We start from the raw sequence: 22,766 nt of genomic DNA on the forward strand, positions 1-22,766 counted from the left end.
GAGAGAGAGAGAGAGAGAGAGAGAGAGAGAGAGAGAGAGAGAGAGAGGGAGAGAGAGAGAGAGAGAGAGAGAGAGAGAGAGAGTGTGCAACGGCAGGCTAAATAGTGCACGTGCAACGGAGAGGGCGGCAGTGCATTCAAGAAAGGCTATTTAGTGCATTACACAGTAAAGGGTATTCACGGGTCCGCGGTAGAATCTTGTAATCACGCAGTTTGAGCATTAGGCAGGGTAGAGGGGACGTGCTTTGAGAAAAGGAAAGAGGAAAAAGGAGGTACCATTTTGTCGCACTTTCTCGCATTCTCGGTCCTTTGACCAGTTGGGTCAATGCTTCAGTCACACACACACACACATTCCCTCACAGTTTCGCATCATACGTGACATGGGTTCATTCTTCCGGTCTGGTTTAAGGGTGGTCACTTTTTATCAGGTTGTGCTAATTTTTCGGGCTTGTTCGATACGTGAGTAGTTTGCAGGCGTGCTTGGGCACCACCCTGCGGCGCTAGTCCGTTTCGTGTATTTAGACATGGCAAGGTCTCAGGTCTCAGATCTTCGCCACACCTCGGCTGTAATTTCTGACGTAACCTGCAGAGGGAGGAAAAGAGGGGGGGGTGGGGGAGACAGCATTCGCGCGCATTCAAATACATGGATTCATAAGTCCTTTACTTACCTCTTACTCGTCTTTTCCTCCTTGGGGCAGGGTCCCCGGGGATATGGTTTTCGGAGTCGAGGGGGGGTAGTGTGTTCATGTAGGGCGTGTGCGGGGAAACATAAAAAGGAAACCAGAGGTGCCTAGTGCGAGGTATCTAGTCAAAGGATATATCTCACTATCGGGATCCTTAAACCTCTTTCGACGCCGTGGCGTTCTAAAGTTCTTCGGTTCTTGGGTCCCTGCTACTTCGGAACGTTGTACTTTACAATATTTACATTATTTCATTTCACCCTCCTTTTACATTCCCTCATTTACACCATTCGTTTTACCCATCCTTGGAAGTCACGGTCTTCCTCTACGCGAGAGTTCATGAGTCAGTCGCGTACTTTTAATGCGGAGCGTCGGGTTGTCGATCCGATCCGTCCTCCAAGGCCGGGCAACCATCTTCCTTTAACCTTAAAGAGAGAGCAGAGTAGGGTGCACAGAAAAAGAACTTTCCTACCCATCCCATATTGTTTTAAAATAAAACATGCAATACCCGTCCATAGTTTCAAAGACTTTAATTTGCAAATTCATTTCAGCATATGGATTAGGAGGGTGTGGTCGTATTTGGTCGGTCGTGGCAATGGCTAAAGTGCGTACAGTGGGGGGTGTCGTTTGCAACAGTAAAAAACATCGGAAAGTTTTACTCATTCATTTGTAAGAGACTAAAACGTCTATTAATTGGCCGGGGGTTCGGGGGCATATATTTTCATAATTTAGAAACATAATCATAACAGTTGTAATCAGATTTCCTATATGCATACCGTACGTACACATCGTAAATGAGGTTTACATCAGTTATAAAAATATAATACATTGTATATTCGTAATCAACATTTGTAACGGGGATCCTTTCATACTGTTCGTCGAGTGAGCTCTCCTTGTCTTTTCTAGCCAAGTGTACAAAGGATCACAAAAATCTCAGAACATCAAGTTTATATTAGTGCGAAGGAACTAGTTCCGATTGATACCAGCGCCATTTTGGGCGGGGCCGGCACAGTCCGGAAGCAGCATCAGGGGGAAATGTTTCCATTACTGGCAGTTTGGACCAGAGTCCTTTTCGGCGGTTCTGGACCAGAGTCCTTTTCGGCAGTTCTAGAATTCACGCTAACAGAAGGTGTGGCAATGTCATGTTTGTTTCGTTGGCGATCGAAGCAGCCGTCCCTTACCGGAAACCTGCTAAGGCCGAAGGCTCCGCCGGGGACCTTTGCATGATCTTCAAGGCTGCGGAGATGCTGTCGGAGATGGGGGCTCGTGCTCCATGGGACAAATGTTCGAGTTGTATGGCTGGCCAAAGTTACTCTAGTGGCCGGGGCCCGCCTTCCAGCGGATCCAGACGCCATTTTGAGGCCCTACAGGGGCCACTCTCGTCGAGTTTGCAAGAATGGAAGAGACCCTTTGGAGTGAAGGGAAGAGGTCCCTGTTTTGTGAGAGCGGGACGTTCAGCTGGGGTGCAGCTGTGATGCCCCCACCGGGGGGGGGCGAGGGAGACTCGTTCACATCGTCTCCTTCTCCCGGTGCACTCCATGCCGCTCCTTTTCATCGCCCTGCATGAAGGCCTCTCCACATCCGGTGTTCCCCAAGCGTCACCATTGTACGTTCGGTGCTGCGCAAATACTGGGGTGCCACCATTGTGTGTTCGGTGCTGCGCAAGTACTGGGGTGCCGTCATGGTGTGTCCGGTGCTGTGGAAGTATGGGCACCATCGCCTGACTGGGGGTGTTCGGCGCCGGGCTGGGGGCTGGGAAACCTCCTACCGGTGGAGGTGGGAGAGGCTCGTCCGCGTCGCCTCTCCCTCCCAGCCCAACTCGGACAAATTGTTGTGGAGGTACGTGCAGGACATCCCGCCGTCCAGGACTGCTGCGGCCGTGACGGAAGAGAAAAGGAAGAGGTGCCTCGCTCTCCTCTTGACATGTGGCGGGACTACCTTAGTCTTTCCAGGCCCGTTGCGGCCGGCCAAAGAGACATGTGGCGGGACTACCTGCAAATGCCCAGGCTGCGGGCTCCCGCCTCTCCTCCGGCTCCCCCATACGTTAAGATTTCCTGACCAAGAGTTGGCGGCGGGGCTCGCCTTATATGGGTTGCCGTTGGTTGGGCGTAGCCGTAACCCTGCCCTACTTTGGAAGGTTCCAGAATGGGGGGGGGGGCGAATGTTCTGTTTGACTTCCATTTTCTACAGTTTATCGTTATTATTCCTTGTTTGTTGTGTTTAAATTAAAAGTTCAAGTTTATTAATGTTCTACGGATTTTGTTTTATCATTTCTTTCTTTCCAGGTTGCTTTTATGCTAAGTTTCTGCTAACAGGGGTCGAGTAACACGGAAACACGTGTAAAAGGGATGACGCAGATTTGTACATTACATACACACGAACTCAGACGGGGGACAGTACAAGTACGACATACAAAGACCCAAGACAAATATAAGAAACAGTTATTGGTCATAATTATCCCTTTCCGTCTGTGAATTTTAAACGAGGCTGGGTTCCCGTCTTGACATTGCCCGACCTAGGAGAACTTGATCATGCCGCTGAGATTTTCCTGGCGAAATCTGTGCCATCGGGCATAATCAAACGTGGTGGTTCTGTCTGGCCTGTCTATGTAAGTCGGGTTCTTCTCTGTCTCGCGCCTTTTCTCGTACTGTCGGTCTGTCGTTCCTGTCGGCCCTTTGCTTCTACTCACGCTCAGTAGAGTCGGGCATTGGGCTTTCCAGTGTCCGACATACCTACAAAAAGCGCATTGGTTTGACCCTAAGTCTGGTCGTCCTTTGTATAGTGTCGGGGGATAAGTTGTGGGTAGCGGTGTCCTGGGGTTGTCCTGTCGGTATATTTCCCTACTTGGTTTATCCTCGTCTTTTCTCTGTCGTTTCGTAGCCTCTCTGCGCCACATACCGAGACTGTCGAGCATAATTGGCGTCGTCTTATTATTTCGAAGGGCTATTTCTAACGTTTCTATTTTATCAAGGTCGAAGGATCCTGCCAGTGGCCACTGTTTGTCTTGGCTATCTTCGGTATACCTGTGCCATAATTTATTATAAGCTATGGTAACTAACCCATAGTTTATGAACATGTCCTTATTAGGGGTGCCTTCTAGTGGAGCCATATGGTCCACCTCTAACACCCGGTCCGGGCTAAACAGGCTATTTATCAATGGGGAGAAGACAGACATGACGGCTCGTAACGAGGGACTAAAAAGTCAGCACTGCCTATCTTATCACTAGGTGCAAAGACTAGATAGAATATTTCTATTCTACGTTGTTTGCAGGCAGTGAATACCTCATGGATCCCAAAAAAACCAATAGACCAACAAAATAACAATGGGGAGAATGAGTAGGACCGCAAAGATCTGCGTCACCTACCCTTTTCACTATCTGCAAAAAGGATGGTCTCTTCCCTGCTTGCAGACAGAGAATCTCCAGGAAACAATAGTTTGTGAACAACAGTTCAGTTTCAAGCAATTATTGAGTGGGGGAGAAAAAGAACAAGCACGGCTGCTACCCTACTTATCCTCCACTGCTTGCAAAGGGAGAGAGAGCCTGTTGCTTCTCCGTTTGCAGACAGTGAATCTCTAAATAAAAATAAACAAGGCAATACTAGTATTTTGAACAATCAAGCAATCAAGACAAATTTCGCAACTAGTCGTGGCAACACGACCTTACCCGGACCATGTGGACAGTTTCTTGTCTTCCGAATCCAGCGCCCGATCGTCCTCTTTTTCTCGTATTTCTCACGGCACTCCTGATGGTTCCCAGTCAGGACCGTAGATCACTCGAGAGAGGTCTGTTCGGAACTAGTGAAGTTCGGATGATCGGCTGCCAGACGAGGGTCTATTGGGCAAGAGCTCTCCCGATCGTTGCAGTCGTTCACTCTGTCGTCGGGACCTCTCCCACTGGATCCACGAGTCGCTGATGGGCCCGACGTTGGGCGCCAATTGTAAAAACAGTTTCAATCGGGTCGGGGACAATCGATATTTGCCCGGCGGTATTGCCTCTGTGACCCTCTAGTTATTTAAATCAATGAAGAGGCAGGCGCTGGAGACTAGAAAGCAGGAAACAAGGTTTTTTATTCTCTCCGGAGGAGAACACAACGAAACGGACAGAAGGTATCGTTCTGAGGTGCTCTAACTTACGTTTGAGGCCTGGCCCCTTATATACAGTGTTTATGGTTTTTATTGCAGTTTACATACATGTGACAAAGCTTTGATATACGGAAAGACCTACCCGGAATCCCCCTTTGGGGCCCGTTCCCACACACATTTACAGTTGAAGTCCCCACCCTAATCACAACAGGTGGTGAGCATCGCGCAGCTGGATAATCCGCCGATTCACGGGATGAGGGGAGTCTGATTGGATCTCATGGGGTGGGGGCTTTGATCAACCCGGGGATTTCTTTGATGGGGGAAGCTTTCTATTGTACGGGGAGGGGCGAGGGTGGTATCGGCAGAGCTGGGTGTCGGCTTGGGAACGGGGAGGACAAAACGGGCACACGGGGAAAAAGGGGGTTTGCATCTAAGGGCCGGAGATCATGAAAGGAAAGCAGGGAGGTGTCGCGCTGGGAACAGGATGAGGGCCGGGGGCAGAGCAGCGCCGAAGAGGGGTTTATGACTCCAGGCAGGTGCAAGCAGGGGGGTGGTCAGCGGGCAGGCTTAGCGAAGGCAAAGGGCTATGTCAGGGGCCAGCGGCATGCAAAAGGGTTGGTTCTGATCGGGGCATCTTAAAATGGCGGGCGCGCACGACAAAAGTGTGGCATCAGGGGAAGAGGCAAGATGGCGCAGATAATGTTCACCAAAACGCACTAATTTTCCACAACTCTACAGAAGGCAAAGACTAAATAAGAGGAAAAGGGAGAAGATAAGACTAGCGGGAACAAGTTGAGAGGAGGCAAGAATGACAGGAGGAAAGGACCCAGGAAGAGAAACTGCGAGAGAAGGAACAGAAACAGAGAGAAAAGGAGGAGATATGGAAAGAGTAGCAGGAGAAACAGAAGGAATAGGAAAGAGAGCTGAAGAGGGAAAGAATAGCTCTTGAGAGAGAGAAACTTAGGATGGTAGCAATGTCAACTCCATCTGGGATAAGTGATTATACATCCAGTTCAGGCCCAGTTGCTAGGCATCCATAGTAGGGCAAGCACTGGGACATAGGAAGTAAAAGGTGAAGTCCAACAGTTGGGCCCAGTAGCTTCTGCTTACAAAATAACGTTAGGTTGAGATGTGATGAGGTAAAAAATTCCAGCTATCTATATTTTTCGTATACTTTATTGTTTCCAAGGTAGAGGTGACATAGCTGAATCTAGCAGCTCTTGCAACCTTTCTCACATTGTGGATTTGGAGAAAATTAAGATTTTCATTAGGAATTTAGCCTTGATCCCACAAGAAGAGTGAGCCTGCTGAGCCGGCTTCGAAAAAATTATTAGAGTCAAATTCAAGGAAGATATATGGTAATATTTATATGCCTAGCCTAAAATCCCGTATTATAAATATTTTGGATTACTGTTTTGCTTTAGACGTGTTGGCATATATTTGCGGATATACAGACAAGATAGATAGAGTTGTCTCATTATTATTATTATTATAATGTAGTATCTGGCTAGGCAAAGATTGCAATCAATAGTGTTAAGAGGTGGAAATTGGACCCGTTAATTAACTAGTGCACACCACTGGATAAATTACAACAGTATAAATTAAAGAATTGTGGATTTTTTACAGTTGTAACATTTTCCCTTAATAATAACACATTTAAATATGTGCCCATTAACTTCTTCCCTTCACCAATTAAAACATGCAATGAGATAACAGAGCATAAAACATGTATTCATAGAAACTCCTAAACAGTAGTTACATTTGTTTTCATACTAAAGACAGAATAATCTTGGTGATCATATGTAATTTGGATCGTTATATTTAATATGGGCAGTGGTTTGCAAATGTAGAAGGAAGAAAAGGTGACTTTACTGAGCATTCAAGGTCTCCAGAGGTCATGATCCCATCCCATTAAAAGTTGTGAGAAAAAACGATTGATTCTAAAAAAATAAAAAAAATGATTGATTCTAAAAGTTGTGAGAAAGCTGTTATTTCACCTGCGATCTTCCAGGTCTCAAACTGTGAACAACTATGAATAAAGAGCTTCAGGAGCTTACCTGGTTTAAAGACCAAAGGATCATTCTTAAACAGCTTCAGAGACTCGATCACACTTTCAAATTTTTCTTTCAAGTAATACTCTTCTGCATCAAATTCCTTTTCTTTTTTAGCAAGAGAAGAGCTCTCTTCTTTACGGTCACTTCCCAGTTCTTCCTTGGCTTTGACAGCGGTGCCCTTTTCACTGGTGTGATCTGCTTTGTCCTTGGCAGGCTCCTTGCCTTTTACAGCTTCTAGGGTCTTCAAACTGGTGGCATCTTTGGCTGATTTCGATCCTTTCTTGGAAATTTTCTCTCGTGCCTTGTTACAGTTTTAAAGTTTGCATTAGATATATTTAATATCAGGTCACAAACTACAATGAAAATTGCAGAATTTGTCAGAGCCTATATCAAGATGTATGTTTATTTTATATAGTGTCTGAAATACTTAACACTTTAGGGTTTTAAAATATAAACAGAATTGCACAATCATTACAAGATACTATGGGATTCAGCTGGTTTGACAGTAAGCAGGCTTCTATTGCTTCCCATATCGAAATACTTTGGAGTTACAAACAATGTATTATTGCATACCTTAGTTACATCCTTTTCATAATGACGAATCCCGCTCAAATGTGAGACCAATAGTCTGGTGGTAATGGTGACCTGCCAAAACCAAACACAATTACCAAATTAAATAGTTTTCCCGCCAAAGAAATCAACTTCTTACACAACTCATGGTTTTCTACAATCCTTACTTAGGAATATGTGCGCTTTTTCTGTGGATTGGGTAATAGCCCACGTCACATAGTTTGTTTACCTGCTTGGATGGTCTCTTCAGCCCTCAAGATTTATTTATGTATTTTTTTTGTATTTGTGTAATGTTATATTATGGATACCTAACCACAAGGGCAGTGAAGAGCTTCACAAAGAACGGAACAACATGCATTGAAACAGTATAACAAAGGCATGAAGCGAAAGCTGCAGCAATATTACAGTAGAACAGAACTAGACCCTGGTGTTCACTAAGAATTAGATAGAAGAGGCAATGGGATTAAAGTGTAAAAACAGTTGCGTGGGATAGGATAGGTAGCCGGTGGTATGTCCTTGGTCTAGTAGGCAAATCTGAGATGGACTAATCTAATATCTTGGATCCCTTTGGTTTGGGACTTTCCAGTAAGAGGCATGGTATCACACTTGTCATTTTTTCGTAGTGTAGTGCTTCATGGTTCACCCAGGTCTTTTACGGTAGCTAGTGGCAATCTTTTAGCATAGGTCTGATGAAGCCTCTCCGGGGGGATTTTTGACTGCTTCAAAGTGACTTCCAACAGCGCTTTGACACCTCAGCATAGAGTGCGCTTTATAAATTCTTTTCATTAAATTTCATTTTGATGTGGCTGCATAGAGGTTGGCCTTTAGAGGTGTGATTGTGATTTTGGAAGGTTTACTAAATTGTATTCTCTCCATCGAGGTGAAAGTACCAGAGTTTGTACCTGTATTTGTCCTGTCTTGATTTTTCCTAAAATGAGCTGGTAGGATATTTTGTTTTCAATAGATTAGCAAACTATTGGCTCTAGTAATGATCAATTATGAATCCCAGATATCTGGCAAATGGTACAAGTGACTGTAAGATGCCTACCTAGAAGGGGCAGGGGTTTAGCCAATTCTCTACTAGTGGATGTGGGAAAGAAAAGTGATGCCAAGCAGGTTAGGATTTTATCTGATATGTTCTTTAAAGGTCAAAACCTACAGCATTAACCCCATGTTGTGTAACAGGTAGAAGCGGTCATGGTTCATAAACTAGAGTAATTCCTAGCCTTTTGATTCCTACCTGGTGTTCTTGTTGGGTTGAGTTTCAAATATACAGTTCCCAATCAGGTCTGAATGAGATCCAGATGAGTGTTCAGTGTATAGGTGTCACTGGAGTATTGATGCATTCTTTAATCACAGTTTCCCCCCCAAAAACTGGATGTTAGGTGTCAACTGGTTTGGTTGAATTATGAGTAAAACTCTCGTAATTGTAATAGTGTAGAGCAAATTGACTAACTAAAGCTTTACCAGTGTTAGTTTTTTCAAAAAATATCTAAATCTCGAGGTCTTGTTCAAACGATTTAGTTGAAGACTGGATCTTTGACCTCATGAAACTAGCTAGGATATGTTTTTTTCCCCTAAAACATATGCTTGTGCCTACACCCCTGGTGCCTCATCAATTCATAATATTTATCGATTCTTGACTTCAGGAATTTTTTGATATTTTACTCGATATAAACAACTGAATCCTCACCTTAATTTCAGCTGTTGCTAAATGTGGTAACTGTTCCTCATTTGTAGGATATTATGGTCAATAAAATATTACAAAAAAAAAAGAAAAATGTCATCCAATGTAATAGCAGGTCTGATAACTTGCTGTGTAAATCCCTAAATTTAAAATCGGGAAACAATAGCACCAGGATGATGGTAAAATGAGAGATGGACAACTATACCTATCAGTTCATCAAGGAAAATGATGCTGGAGGAAAAACATAACACTAACTGAGGGAGCTGAACTGTGGGAGCTATTTTACATTTTAGCGAGACTCTGTACATGAAAGTAAGCCAATTCAAGGCACAGGCATGCCAAACTTTCTAGTTCCACTTACATCCAAGAGGACAGGCATTCAAGGACTCAGGAGAAACAGGTGTAGTACACCACAAGTCTGTTGAAAATATATATATATTTTTTTTTTTTTTATTAAACTTTTTATTAATGCAAGTGCAGAACAACAATACATTCAAATAAGAAAGCATCATGTGAGGGTTCAGTACAGAGCGGCAAAATACAAATCAATACCAGTGCATAAAGGTCAGTCCTCAGCAACACAGGGCCAGTGGCATATGGTAATAAATCTTCATCCAGGAGGCGGCACAGTAAGTACAATCTCTTCCAGAGGTGCTTAGGGAAAAGAAGTAAGTTTGTAAGCTTGGTGAGGCAGGGGGATTGGGGGTGTGGGAAGGTCCGGGGAGGGGGGGGCAAACGGGATCGCCAACAGTCAGCACCGGTGGCCGCCACGGACCCGGGGCCGGCAGGGAGCGCGGGAGAGGCTGCGGCAGGACCAGAAGGGAAATAGGGCGGCAGCTGGAGCCCACACGGCCTCCAATAGGATATGGTGAGAGCGGACCTGGGCGTAATACCATGACAGTTGACCCCTACACATCTACCGAAGCGGCAGTAGTCACAGGCGCAGGGGCAGCAGGAGGGTCAGGGGACGCCGGCTCGCTAAGGGAGGAGCGGGAGTGGAGGTAAGCTACCAGGGGACCCCAGATATCGACCGGCGCGATATGGCCGGCAGTAGATCCCAAAATTCCGATAGCAATGTTTGACAGCGGGACGCATCCTCCAGCCAGCCAGACACCAGGGGGGCAGGCCGACGGCCCCAACACATGGCCACCCGGCATCTAGCCATAGGATCATCGAAATCAGCCGGCGTGACACATCTGGACAGGGCTTGACAAAACCGAGAAGACACAGAAGAGCGTCCGGAGAGACGACCGCGCCAGCAATCTCGGAGATCGCGGCACAGACCCCCAGCCAGAACACCTGCACCCGTGGGCAGAGCCATGCCAGGTGAGCAAAATCCGCGGAAGGGGCAGAGCAATGAATGCAGGAGTCATCAGGCATGAGCCCCAACCGGTGAAGATGTTGTGGAGTGCGATAGAACCTGTGTAAGAACTTAAAATGGATCAGGCGAAGAAGTCTGTTGAAAATATATTGTCTACATTTTTGTTTTCAACTAAGTGATTTATTACTAAATATGCATTAAACAGGGAATACTAGGCGTTATTTATATATATATACAGTGGATAGAGTTAGTCTCCAGTCCACTCCTAGGATGAGGTACAGGAGAACTGTGACATGCATTTCTGCTAGCTTGTGAAGGTACAGCCTATGGCGGCTGGAGTGGCGCTTGTGGGGCACTGAGGCAGTAGTGTTACTTTTTATACTTGATCTTTCCTTATAAAAATGCCTGGCAACTTTCTGCATTGGAGTTACTTCTTGCCAAATTAGTTTGCTTAATGTTGCTTTGACCCACAGCTCTTTATTTTTTAGCCATGACCGTGTTACTCTGCCTTTAACTTGTACCTTGACCAGGATTATGGATTTTATTTTGGCTTTACTGTTTGGCTTGTGTTTGCACCCTTTCCTACTTTACTTTCAGGGTACCTTCTAACATGGGCTCTTAAAAACGTTGCAATGGCTTCCTCTCCTGTACTGGCTTAGGATCGCAGCAGCCTGAAACCTTGAAGTCGGTAAGCAAATGCTATTATTATTTCAGATTGACTTTCTCCCTCCCTCCCATTCCCCTACCCAACAGTATTTTTTTCTGTTCTAAGTATTCTTTTACGTGCTAGCAGAACCACATTCAGGCATGTGGGCAGTTGTCATTAGACTCTACTGGGTACCGGTTATGACTACTGAATTACATTAAATAATGCCTTGTAGGACGCAAGCAACCTGTAAAAAAAATGAGAATTTGTTGGCTCAGTGGAGGTTGGGTGAGGAAGCTCAGAGATGAGTATTCCTTCATATAAATGCTTTTTTGGGCTCGGGCTCTGCGTACACTCCAACAGCTCCGAGTCCTATTCCGGGCGATTCGAAAATGAACCTTAAAATTCCTCACGCTCGTGCGTGTGGATTTCCAAGGTCCATTTTCATTGGCCTTGGCGTGCGTGCTGTTTTTAAACAGAACAGGCAATAGGCCATAGGCGGTCGCGTAGCTCCGCCTATGGCCTATTGGTGTCTGTTACACGCACCAGAGGCCATATGTTTTGAATTATCGCGGCTTGTTTAAGTAAGTGTGGACTTTGCTGACAATGATGCTAAAAAAAGTCCTATACTGGTGGGTTGCAAGACGATTTTTGGTAGGTGGGGGAAGTCTGAGTAATAAATCCAGTGGTCTTTTAAATCTGTGTTTAGCTCGTCACATTTGCCAGTGCTTTAAAGAAAGGTCAAACAAATGTCATGCTAGGTCTTCTGATAAACTGATGTGGGATTGGTGTTTACTTTTCTTTCTTGGACTTCAAAGAGGAGGTTTTGAAGTGAATTACGTGACAATCTTGCTAGAGTACAGGGAGTGTGAAAGGAAAGGCTATAGGATGCTGTTTTTGCAACACAAAACGAAATGTAAATACATGTAAATGAACTATATGCATTCAGCAGTTAGGCAAGCAAAAATGAAGCACATTTTTTGTAATTCAGAAGTGAACTAAAATGAAGAATGTAATGCAATCAAAACAAATCAAGATACTTTACTAAGGGATGCACAAATTATACATATTCACAGAAACCTGTATGCCTGTGCAAAGTAAATGGCCTTTTCAACTGAAAATGTGTTGTATGTGAATGACAAGGCGCTACCACACGATGCTCCAGCTATATTAAAAAAACACCCCTCCCATGTCAAAGGTAGGTGGGTCATGAAAGTTTGTCGCCCTAAAAAGTGGACCATGGTTCTTAAAGGTTTAGGAACCACTTTTGTAGTACACAACAGAACAACAAACATAGCTAAATCAGAGCAAACTCAGTGAGTAACTATAGTCACCGAGTGGGCAAAGGAAAGTAAAAGTTGCAGGGAAGTGTGGAAAAGTAAATTTTGCCATGTTCTGTGTCCCTACGCGTCCTACATCATATGTTATGTGTGCATGATTAATATGCATATGTATTCCCCATGTTCGATTAAAAGACGCAATTACAGTTGTGTCCATCTCTAGTATGTCTATTTCCAGTTCTCGTGAATACTACGAGTATCAGGCCTATGTAAAGTTATGTTGCCACGTTTCTCAGTATGCACGTTATTTCATTATAAAGTCCCCGTTTCTAGGCCTCAAAAGGGCCCGGACACTAGATTCAGCTTCTGTCTCCTGAGCCTCGCTGAGGAGCGATACAGCCCCCACCTGTATCCCTGACCCTTCACTTACTTCCTGTCTCACAGTGCCCGGTTCAGCCTGGCTCTGCCTCTGAGTCTGCCAAGAGTATGTTATGATTCTAGTTATCAGTCCAGCCCTCCTTCTCTGCATTCCTAAGCTACTGAACCGCATCAATAGTTTCCGTCATTGTCTAGCCTTTACGTCTCCATGTAAGAGAAATACTGTATTTATGGTCATTTAATATTCTTCATCACGCACTACATGTAGAATAATGCATGCTCCAGTCTTAGAGTCTGTTAGCCTTTACCCCGATAACTTTTGGATTCTATCAACATGTTCTCTAAACATCAGATACTAGATACTGTTTAGGTACATGTCGCCCTGACTCTCCAGACTTCAGTCTCTGCTCCTAGCACAGAGTTCATAGCCCCCAGCTTCTCCTAGTAACACGTCATTGCCAGTTTGCGCGCACCATCAGGTTAGAGGTCCCGGCTCTTTGGGTAGCCCCCTCCATGTTTCCGCCCCATTCATGACATATTCTGTTACGTTTGCATCACATATCTATGTATACGCCCTGTTACACCCACTTTCACCCTTATCTTTCGCGACTGCTACGCGTCACACCCTTTGCTCCACCCACTGCTCCGCCTATCATATGTACTGTAATGCAACTGTTTTACTATATATACTTGTGTATTGTTATTAAATGCTAGCGCGCTCATCCCAGATCCAGCCCCGGCAGCTGCCGGGCCCTGCCATCCTATTCCTATGCAGGTCGTCCTGTTCCTGTCCTTTATGCTGTAATAAACCTGCAAACTCCTACTACCTCGAATCTTGACTCTTATTTATTGAGCTATCTGTTATTGCTATGCCTAGTCAAACCTAGATCCGGTATTATTTATTTATATACCACATAATGGCGCCCGAACAGGGACTTGCCCTTTCCCCACGCGTCGGTGAAGCCACGCCGGCCCCCTGACCCTCTGCAGTCGTGACGGAACTCTTCTGCGCACCGGCAGATATTTCTGCTTCAAGTATCCCTCAGGCCCACGGAGGAGACGGAGGAGGCGGTCCAGCATCCAGACGAGACGGTGGAGGAACGCGGCGAGTCCCGACCAGAGCCCAAGCCGAGAGTCCAAGGTCCGAGGTATCCGGAGGCCCACCCGTAACAGAAGTCCGAAGTTCGTCCGTCCGGCGTCGAAGCAGTCCAGTCCAGTCCGAGGCTTTCCGTTCTTGCTGCCCGGTGAGTACCGTTGCTGGGGTAGTATCTAGACAGGGTCAATCTAAATTGTCTCTGGTCCGATGGGTCTGGGTACGCAGATCTGAAACGAAGTGTTCACCTAGGTGGATACGGGTCTTGATGCGTCCCTTTATGGGACCGGTATGTTCCGTGCTGTTTCAGCAGCGCATCCAGTAATTCTAGCCTGTTCCGTTCTCGAGAAATTAATGTGTTTCTGTTCTCAGTGTTCCAGGTAGTATTCTGTCCGAACTGTTGCTTCATAATGTTATTCAATGTATTTTCAATGTCGTGGTATGCCTGAATTGTTTTCTCAATTGTTATTGTTCCTCGTGTATTGTATTGTGTTCAGATTCAAGTTTGCAATGTCCCTCTTTTCGAGATTACGTCAGTTAAAAACTAGAAAGGGTCTGCTAGAAGAAGCAGTTCCTGTCCCGCCTAGGGACAGTCCAGGTCATTTTATGTATCAGAAACATGGCATAAGCGCCATATTGTATCTAGATTTATGGGTAGAGTATACCAAGGAGTTAGAAGAAAAGTATAGATGGCCCGTATCAGGTACGTGGGATGCCGAGTGCATCATGAGAGTAGAAGAAGCATTATGGAAAAAGAAAGCCAGACAGTCACAGAAAGACGCCATCGAGTTATGGCGCAAAGAATCTCATAAAAGAACCGAAAAAGAAATCAGAAAGTCAAAAATAAGTCGAGAATCCTTAGAACGAGCCCAAGAAAGGGAATTAATCGAGATAGGTGAACGAGTTAAAACCGAACAGTCAGACAGACAGAGGAACGCCCTCATTAAGGGTATGTACCCTCTTCTTGCCGAGGGCTTGCCAAAAGCGACCCCGGAGGCATCCAGTAATTTTCCGCCACCCTTAGTTCCGACCAAGCTACGTCACAAACCGACCGCAGCTGATATTTTCATCTCGTCCTATTTGGACGACACAGTCCCGGAATATGCAAATCCCGCTCCGCCAGTCCCTGTAAATCAGGCAATTCCTGCTCCTCCAGACACCGGGGCACCCCTTGCAGTACCTGCTACGGTCCCCCAGGTTCAGCCCGCCATACAAGTCCAGCCTGCATTTCAATTTCCCGCCGCGCTAGTACGAAGAGCATCAGTCGATGGTTCCAGTTTAGGGGCCGCAGGAGGAGGTCCTCCTCAGACCCCACCGCCAAATAGACGTCCAGGAGCATTCGAGTTACATGAACGTGCGTTACAGCGTACGCCTAAATATCAGTCCATTGCAGAAATCAGGCGAGCTCTTACTGAATGCTGTTATGATCCAGTTCCAGGCGAGGATAGTATGGTTATATTTTCCGTGCGTGTTAGGCAGGTGTCCGAATACTTGGTCACTTTACCGAATATGAAGGAGGACCTAGACAGAATATACCGTTTCATCCGTACAGGGGATGATCCAGAAAGTATTAGTGAAGTTATGTCTCAAAGGAAAGTTGAGATCCAGCTCATGATATTAAAGTTTCTGATTAATTGTCTAATAAGGGAACAAGATTATCCGACCAAAGATCAAGTCGAAATGAGAACCCTGACAAGGTGGAGTGAGAATATAGCCGAGGGTAAGCATAGAACTATCAGTAGTATAGAGAGTATGTACAAGAAAATTCGTAAGGAAATAATAAGGTTACATGATCAACGTAAAGCAGCACAAGTAAGCGAGAAAGAAAATGACTCTGCGGAAGAGGTAGAGGACGAGAATCCCGCCAGAATAGCATATGTAGGAAAATCTAGATTTCCAGACCGACATTTACGCCTAGAACATAAGTCAACTTTCCATCGTCCAACACCAGAACAAGGTTCTCTAGAACAAGTATTTCAAGCTAACGACCACATTCTGAAATCACGAATCGGTTATAGCGAGTTAAGTACTATGCATGAACAAGAACTAGTCCGATCAGCAGTCCGATGGATTACTGATTCTACCACTTTTCCAGACGAAATAGTGGCACAAATGTTTCTGAAATTGCCCCCAGCCGAGCAGCGACTGGCGGGTATGTATATGATCCAACACCTCATTACATTGTATGAGGGTCAACATTCTGATCCAGGTCCGTTACACGATGTCCTGAACGAGTTACTCCAGTATAAATGGAAAGGTTTAGGTACCGATTTAATTAGTGTTATTCTAGAACAGCGCCACAAATATAGTATGTTTCTGAACCCGCATTTTGTTCATGTCTCACCCCCAGAAAGTAAACCCTTTTACATAGACAGACAGAATCCGTTACGAGAAGTGCATCCAGTTAAGACAGAGGGTGGTGAAATGCAACGAGTGTTTGTTTACACCCCGATTACAAAGATGGAACTCTTAGAGATGAAAAAGTTAATTCCCTGTCATGATAAAGATCCAGCAGGGTTCCACCGAGAATTAAAGGACATGCTCCGTATGGGAGAATACACGTATCCAGATATCATTAAAATGTTAAAGGTCCTGTTGCCCGCAGGGGTATATGAGAAACTCAAGGAAAAAGAATGGGAGGTGGGAGAGAAAAAGATCGATTGGGCAGTTCTAGAAGCTGAAGATAAGGCACGAGTACCAGGTACCGGTCTTGGAGATAAATGTAAAGAATTACCTGAACTGTTAATACAAGTTTTGCCCAGACTATTAGCAACTAAAAAGGAAGACTGGGATGCAATCTCAGCATGTAAACAGAAACAAGACGAAGACACTAGTGATTTTTACTCTAGATTTGAGAAATGTTTTATTATAAACAGTGGCCTCAAGACAAGTAGCGAGTCATACCCTCATCTTTTTGTTACTAAACTAGTCGAGAATTCAAGTCCACAAGTTAAGAATCGAGTTTTGAAAGTCGAAAGTACCTGGCAAGCTAATACCCCGTCCCAAATGTTACAGATGCTTCAATACCACCAGAATAGAATCAGAGAAGAGCAAGATCACGAGAGAAAACGTATGAAAGACACGAAAATGAAAGTGCTAGTTGCACAATCTGTTCCTCAAGACAGTCAGAAGAGGGGTCCAAATCAAGCCAGTCATCCCGCAGCTCCCGTTAAAGGAAACTGCAATTATTGTAAACAGCCAGGTCATTTTATAAACGAGTGTGGAGTTCTGAAACACAACATAGCTACCGGTAAGACTAAAGAAAGACCACGTCCGCCTAGACAAGAGCAAGTTTCACAGACTTCTCAGCCACAGAATGCACAACAGACAGTTACTGTACCGCAGCCTATTGCTGCAACACAGCATGTTACACAGCAGATGTACCAGTATGCTCAGTCAGAGTATCCAGAGTATCAACCATATTCATGAAATAGCCTAGAGAGGGAGGTAGGCTTGCCTCTCATCGAGATACCTGTAGATCAAGAAGGTCCCTATGTTTACAGTCAAGTACTAGGGAAAGACAGAAAGTTTCTGATTGATACAGGGGCAAGTAGGACCACTATAAGTCACGCCGAAGTTCCAGGGGCTCCGCTCTCAGGCTCTAGAAATGTTTCCCTTGGATTTTCAGGAAAACCTATTGTAAATGAAATATCAAAGCCAGTTACCCTAGAAGTAGGTCCACTGTCCCGCACTACTGATCTGTTACTTACTAAGTCATGTCCAGAAAATCTATTAGGCATTAAAACACTGAAAGAGTTAGGTGCAGTTATATGCTGTTCCCCAGAGGGAATACGATTGTTCCTACGTGACTTCAAGGGTCACTATGTATTACGAGATTTTGATCCGAGATTGTCCAATGTCCCGCAGCATCTATGGGCACAAGGTCCAACTGATGTCGGCTTTATGCAAATCACACCCCATCGTGTGACTCTTAAACCAGGTGTAGTCCTGCCACGAATCAGACAGTACAGACTGCCACCTGAGGCTGTAGCAGCCTTATCCAAAATTATTGACGAGCTCATGGCTCAAGGAGTAGTTGTAGAAACTGACTCCAATATATGTAATTCTCCGATCATTCCAGTCATGAAACGTACTGATCCAAATGCACCTCCAGTATATCGATTAGTGATTGACCTTCGAGAACTCAATAAATGTATTATTCCCCAGTACCCAGTTGTCCCAGATATCTCTTCCCTATTGACAGCCATTGATTCCGAAGCTTCATTTTTTACAGTCATAGATCTCAAGAACGCATTTTTCAGTGTCCCCATTCATCCAGACAGCCAGTTTCTTTTCGGATTTTGTTTAAATGGAAGGAGCTATATGTTCACACGCGCTCCTCAAGGTTTCACAGAAAGTCCTAGTATTTACAGTCAAGCACTCAAGAGACAACTAGACGACATTCACATGCCAACTGACACTGCCCTGCTCCAATATGTCGATGATCTACTGATCACAGCCCGTTCTGAACATGCTTGCGAACGAGCATCCCTTACAGTCTTGTATTTCCTAGCCGAGATGGGGCACAAGGTGTCCCCTTCGAAGCTTCAATTCAGTGTCCAGCAAGTGATCTACTTAGGCCACTTGCTGTCCAAGTGGGGTAGGCAGTTGACACCAGACCGTATCCAGTTAATAGCGAGTCTTCCTCAGCCAAAGACCCAGAAGGAGGTACGTGCTTTTATCGGCCTTACTTCTTATTGCAGACAATGGATTCCTCAGTATGCATTTCTAGCCAAGCCACTGATACAGTTAACGACACAGGAGGCAGCCGTATCGACTGTTCTCTCTTGGACATCTGAACATACACTTAGTTTTAATGAATTAAAGAAAGCCCTATGCCAAGCTCCAGTTCTAGCTACACCAAACTACAGTAAGCCTTTTACACTTTTTGTCACTGAACGCGAAGGTACAGCATTATCTGTTCTCACACAAGATCAAGCAGGACAATACAAGCCTTGTGCTTATTTTTCGAGCACATTAGATCCTGTAGCCCAGGCTCTGCCTGCGTGTCTCAAGTCAGTTGCAGCCACAGCACTAGCTATCAGACAAAGTGATTCCATAGTGTTAGGACACTCCCTGACAGTACAAGTTCCACACTCCGTGGAAGTTCTTTTAAACCGAACACAAACTCAGCACTTGACAATTGCACGTTTAACAGGTTATGAATTGACACTGTTCCAGCCACACATAGAAATCAGACGCTGCAACGTTCTAAATCCTGCTACACTGTTACCGTCAGTTACTTTGAATCCTGCCACACACGACTGTGTGGAAGTAGTTAACATCATGACAAAGCCAAGACAAGATCTGACAGATATTCCATTACCAGATCCCGACCTGACACTTTATGTGGATGGTTCATGCATGAGAACAAGTACAGGAGAACTAGTAGCCGCGTATGCAGTAACTACTGACACTGAAGTATTGAAACACACCGTATTGACACCCTGTCAGCTCAGGCAGCAGAGCTAGTTGCTCTGACACAAGCCTGCATACACGCCAAGAACCTGAAAGTTAATATTTACACAGATTCACGTTACGCATTTGGAGTTGTACACGACTTTGGAGTGCTCTGGCAGGAGAGAGGTTTCATGACTTCTCATGGAACCAAGATTCAGCATGGTCTCCTTATTCAAGCTCTGTTAGATGCAATACACTTACCGACATCCATTGCTATCATGAAATGCAAAGCACATACGAAAGTTACTGACACTATTTCTCAAGGTAATGATCTAGCAGATCGCACAGCCAAGCTTACAGCACAGACTCCAGACATTTCAGTTAAGCCAACACAGATACACACTCCAGATCCGACTACATGTATGACAGTTAAGGACCCTACTCAAGATGTCATAGATATCCAGTTACATGCTACTCCCGATGAAATCAAGAAATGGTCCGAACAAGGAGGGGTCCAGACAGATCAGGGATGGTTGACGAAGGGAAAGGCCACATGGTTTCTCCCCGACTCTATGGTTCAAGTCATTATTAATACCGCACATAGTCCAGCACATCTAGGAGAGAAAGCAATGTTAGACAGTATCCAGAACATTTGGTTCAACAAGCATTTACGAGCTGCAGCCAAGCAGAAAGTCCGTACCTGTATGATATGTTGTCAGTTTAATCCAGGTAAAAGTGTCCCGGTGGAACAAGGTGGATTCCAGCCCCCTGACCACCCTTTTGAAGTCCTCCAGATGGATTACATTCAGATGGAGCGATGTCGAGGTTTCAAGTATGTCCTTGTAGTTGTATGCGCTTTGTCCAGGTGGACAGAAGCATATCCAGTCCCAGATTACACAGCCGCGACCACTGCCAAGCAGTTGGTTCGTGAGTTCTTCCCCCGTTATGGACTCCCTAGAGTCGTATATTCTGATAACGGCCAGCCATTCTCATCTGAGTTGATGAAACATGTTTCCCTGTTGTTAGGGTACCAGTGGAAGTTCCATTGTGTACGCCATCCTGAAGCAGCCGGTCTCGTAGAGAGACATAATCAGACCCTGAAAATTCGCATTGCCAAAGTATGTCAAGAGAAAGGTGTAGACTGGCTAGTAGCTCTGCCAGTTGCCCTGTTCTATATGCGCATGGTCGCACATTCCAGATCAGGTCTGTCCCCGTATGAGGTCGTTTTCGGCCGCCCCCCTAACATGTGGGGTACTCCTAGACCCCGAAGTATTACAGATGTTTCAAGTAATATGCTGACAGATTACCTAGCTTCCTTGATGTCTGCCCTCAACTCTTGTCGTTCACAGGTTGCCGCCGCATTTCCAGACAATACCGAGGTGGCACCGCATGAAATCGTTCCCGGATCCATGGTCTTAGTGCGAAATTTTGATCGTTCAAGTCCGCTGGAGCCTCGCTGGAAGGAGCCCCGACAGGTCCTCCTGGCCACCCGTACAGCCGTGAAGTTGGAGGGACGCAAAGGCTGGGTGCATCTTTCGCATATCAAAAAGTTTTATGGATTGAAACCAGTTTCAAAGAACATTTCCGAGGATTTAAAGGACTGCCAAAGTACTATTCTTAAGGACTGTCCCGCAAAAGACAATGATATTGCACCCTCCCTGTTAGAGACAACTCCGCAACAGGAGTATAAGAAAAAGTTAAGGTCTAGTAAAATAAGTCAGCCAGTTTGATTGTCTAAGTCCTCCCCTAGGTGAAACGGTTAGACCGGTTTCTGACATGTATAAAATAGACCCCCATAGTGAGAGAGTTAGTCAAAACTCAATCCGATGTATCGTTTTTCTAAGTTTCATATTATTTCTCAGCATTATGATTTCCTGCACCAGTTATGCATTTTACTTGTATTTTCCAGTTTCTCATGTAAATAAGTCTTCTAATGTTACAGTAGAGCACACGTTTAGTGATCTGCCTCCTCATGAACTCTCTTATCGCCTCGCTATGCGTAACAATTCTTTTATCCGCATGTTACATTATTCACACCAGACCAGCAATGCCACTAATTGTTGGGTGTGTGGTCGACTCCCCCCTTTCCAGACACCGAAGGGAGTTCTGCCACTCTTTCCTTATCCATTTTCACATAATGGTTCGTGTGGAGCATGGTCCACGTTAACGTCATCCTCAACAGATATGTCTTTCCTTAACAGTACATGTTTCCCAGACAAGCAAGGTCTTCCCCACAGAACAGGGTTGGATCTAGAGAATGAAGTTTACAATTTAGGAAATTATTCTTCGAATTTCATGGTCCTGAATGTTCAGTCTGATTCTACCCCAGACTTACCTGCTATTTCAGTATTACCAGTCAAAGGTGAATTATGTGTCCGAAATAATGGTTCCGTACATGTAGGACATAGTGATTGTACTACTATTGTCAAGTATAGTGACAGTGGGAAATCTATTTTCAAAGCTTCACGTCATTCTTATTTTATTTGTGGCCAAACCGCATATGTTCGTCTGCCCCTCGATTGGGAGGGAACCTGTTACATTGCCTTCCTACTGCCACCAGTTTTCCTAGCCCCACCTGATTATCATAGAAACACACATCTAGTACACATTAGACATAGAAGGGAGATCGAGTCCCCGATTGTCGATTATACTGAAACTGCTCTAGAACAGTATACAGATTTCAATAGAGGTTTCTTCTTCTTTATAGGACCTATCCAGAATAGCAAGCTAATCCGTAGGTTAACCAGAACCCTTGAAGCTGTAGTAAATGAGACTGCCTCTGCTCTAGGTAACTTAACCGAAGAGCAATCTGCTATGAGATTTGTCGTTTTGCAAAATCGTCTCGTCCTTGACGTCATACTGGCCGATAGGGGCGGGGCCTGTAGAGTCATCGGATCTAGTTGCTGCATTTTCATTCCAAATAACGCGCCGTCTGTTTATTCAGCCATAACCAGACTCCATAAAATTGCCCATCTGTTACACCAAGATCCAGGCACCTGGACATGGTCCGGTTGGTTCTGGAATATAATTTCCGCCTGGGGATGGAAAGTATTGTCCTTTCTAGGTATTGCAGTAGCGATCATATTCAGTTGCTGCCTCTGTATACAATGTGGCCCTGCGATTTGAGGCATTTGTGCTACCTCTTGTATTCCTAGTCCCAAGCCCCGTTCTAAATCCCGTTCCAAGAAAATTCGAGACGAGCAAATGATACTGTATGAAATGATAGATGGTATCATGAATATTGATGTTTCCTGATGGAAACGTAGTGACAAGGAGGGAATGTGGAAAAGTAAATTTTGCCATGTTCTGTGTCCCTACGCGTCCTACATCATATGTTATGTGTGCATGATTAATATGCATATGTATTCCCCATGTTCGATTAAAAGACGCAATTACAGTTGTGTCCATCTCTAGTATGTCTATTTCCAGTTCTCGTGAATACTACGAGTATCAGGCCTATGTAAAGTTATGTTGCCACGTTTCTCAGTATGCACGTTATTTCATTATAAAGTCCCCGTTTCTAGGCCTCAAAAGGGCCCGGACACTAGATTCAGCTTCTGTCTCCTGAGCCTCG

The 22,766-nt window shown here is 44.9% G+C and overlaps 1 protein-coding gene across 1 annotated transcript in view; it reads right to left on the reverse strand.

The window, feature by feature from the left end:
- The window catches only part of LACTB (lactamase beta), a 229,285-nt gene that overhangs the window by 132,797 nt on the left and 73,722 nt on the right, over positions 1-22,766 (reverse strand). Inside the window, exons 4-5 of the mRNA XM_078685276.1 lie at positions 7,391-7,462; positions 6,821-7,118 (exon numbers count right to left, since the gene is read on the reverse strand). Of these exons, the coding sequence (XP_078541402.1) occupies positions 6,821-7,118; positions 7,391-7,462 (370 nt within the window). The remainder of the gene's footprint in view (positions 1-6,820; positions 7,119-7,390; positions 7,463-22,766) is intronic.

This window comes from Lissotriton helveticus, chromosome 3_2 (assembly GCF_964261635.1).
Source record: "Lissotriton helveticus chromosome 3_2, aLisHel1.1, whole genome shotgun sequence".
NCBI classification, from domain to species: Eukaryota; Metazoa; Chordata; class Amphibia; order Caudata; family Salamandridae; genus Lissotriton; species Lissotriton helveticus.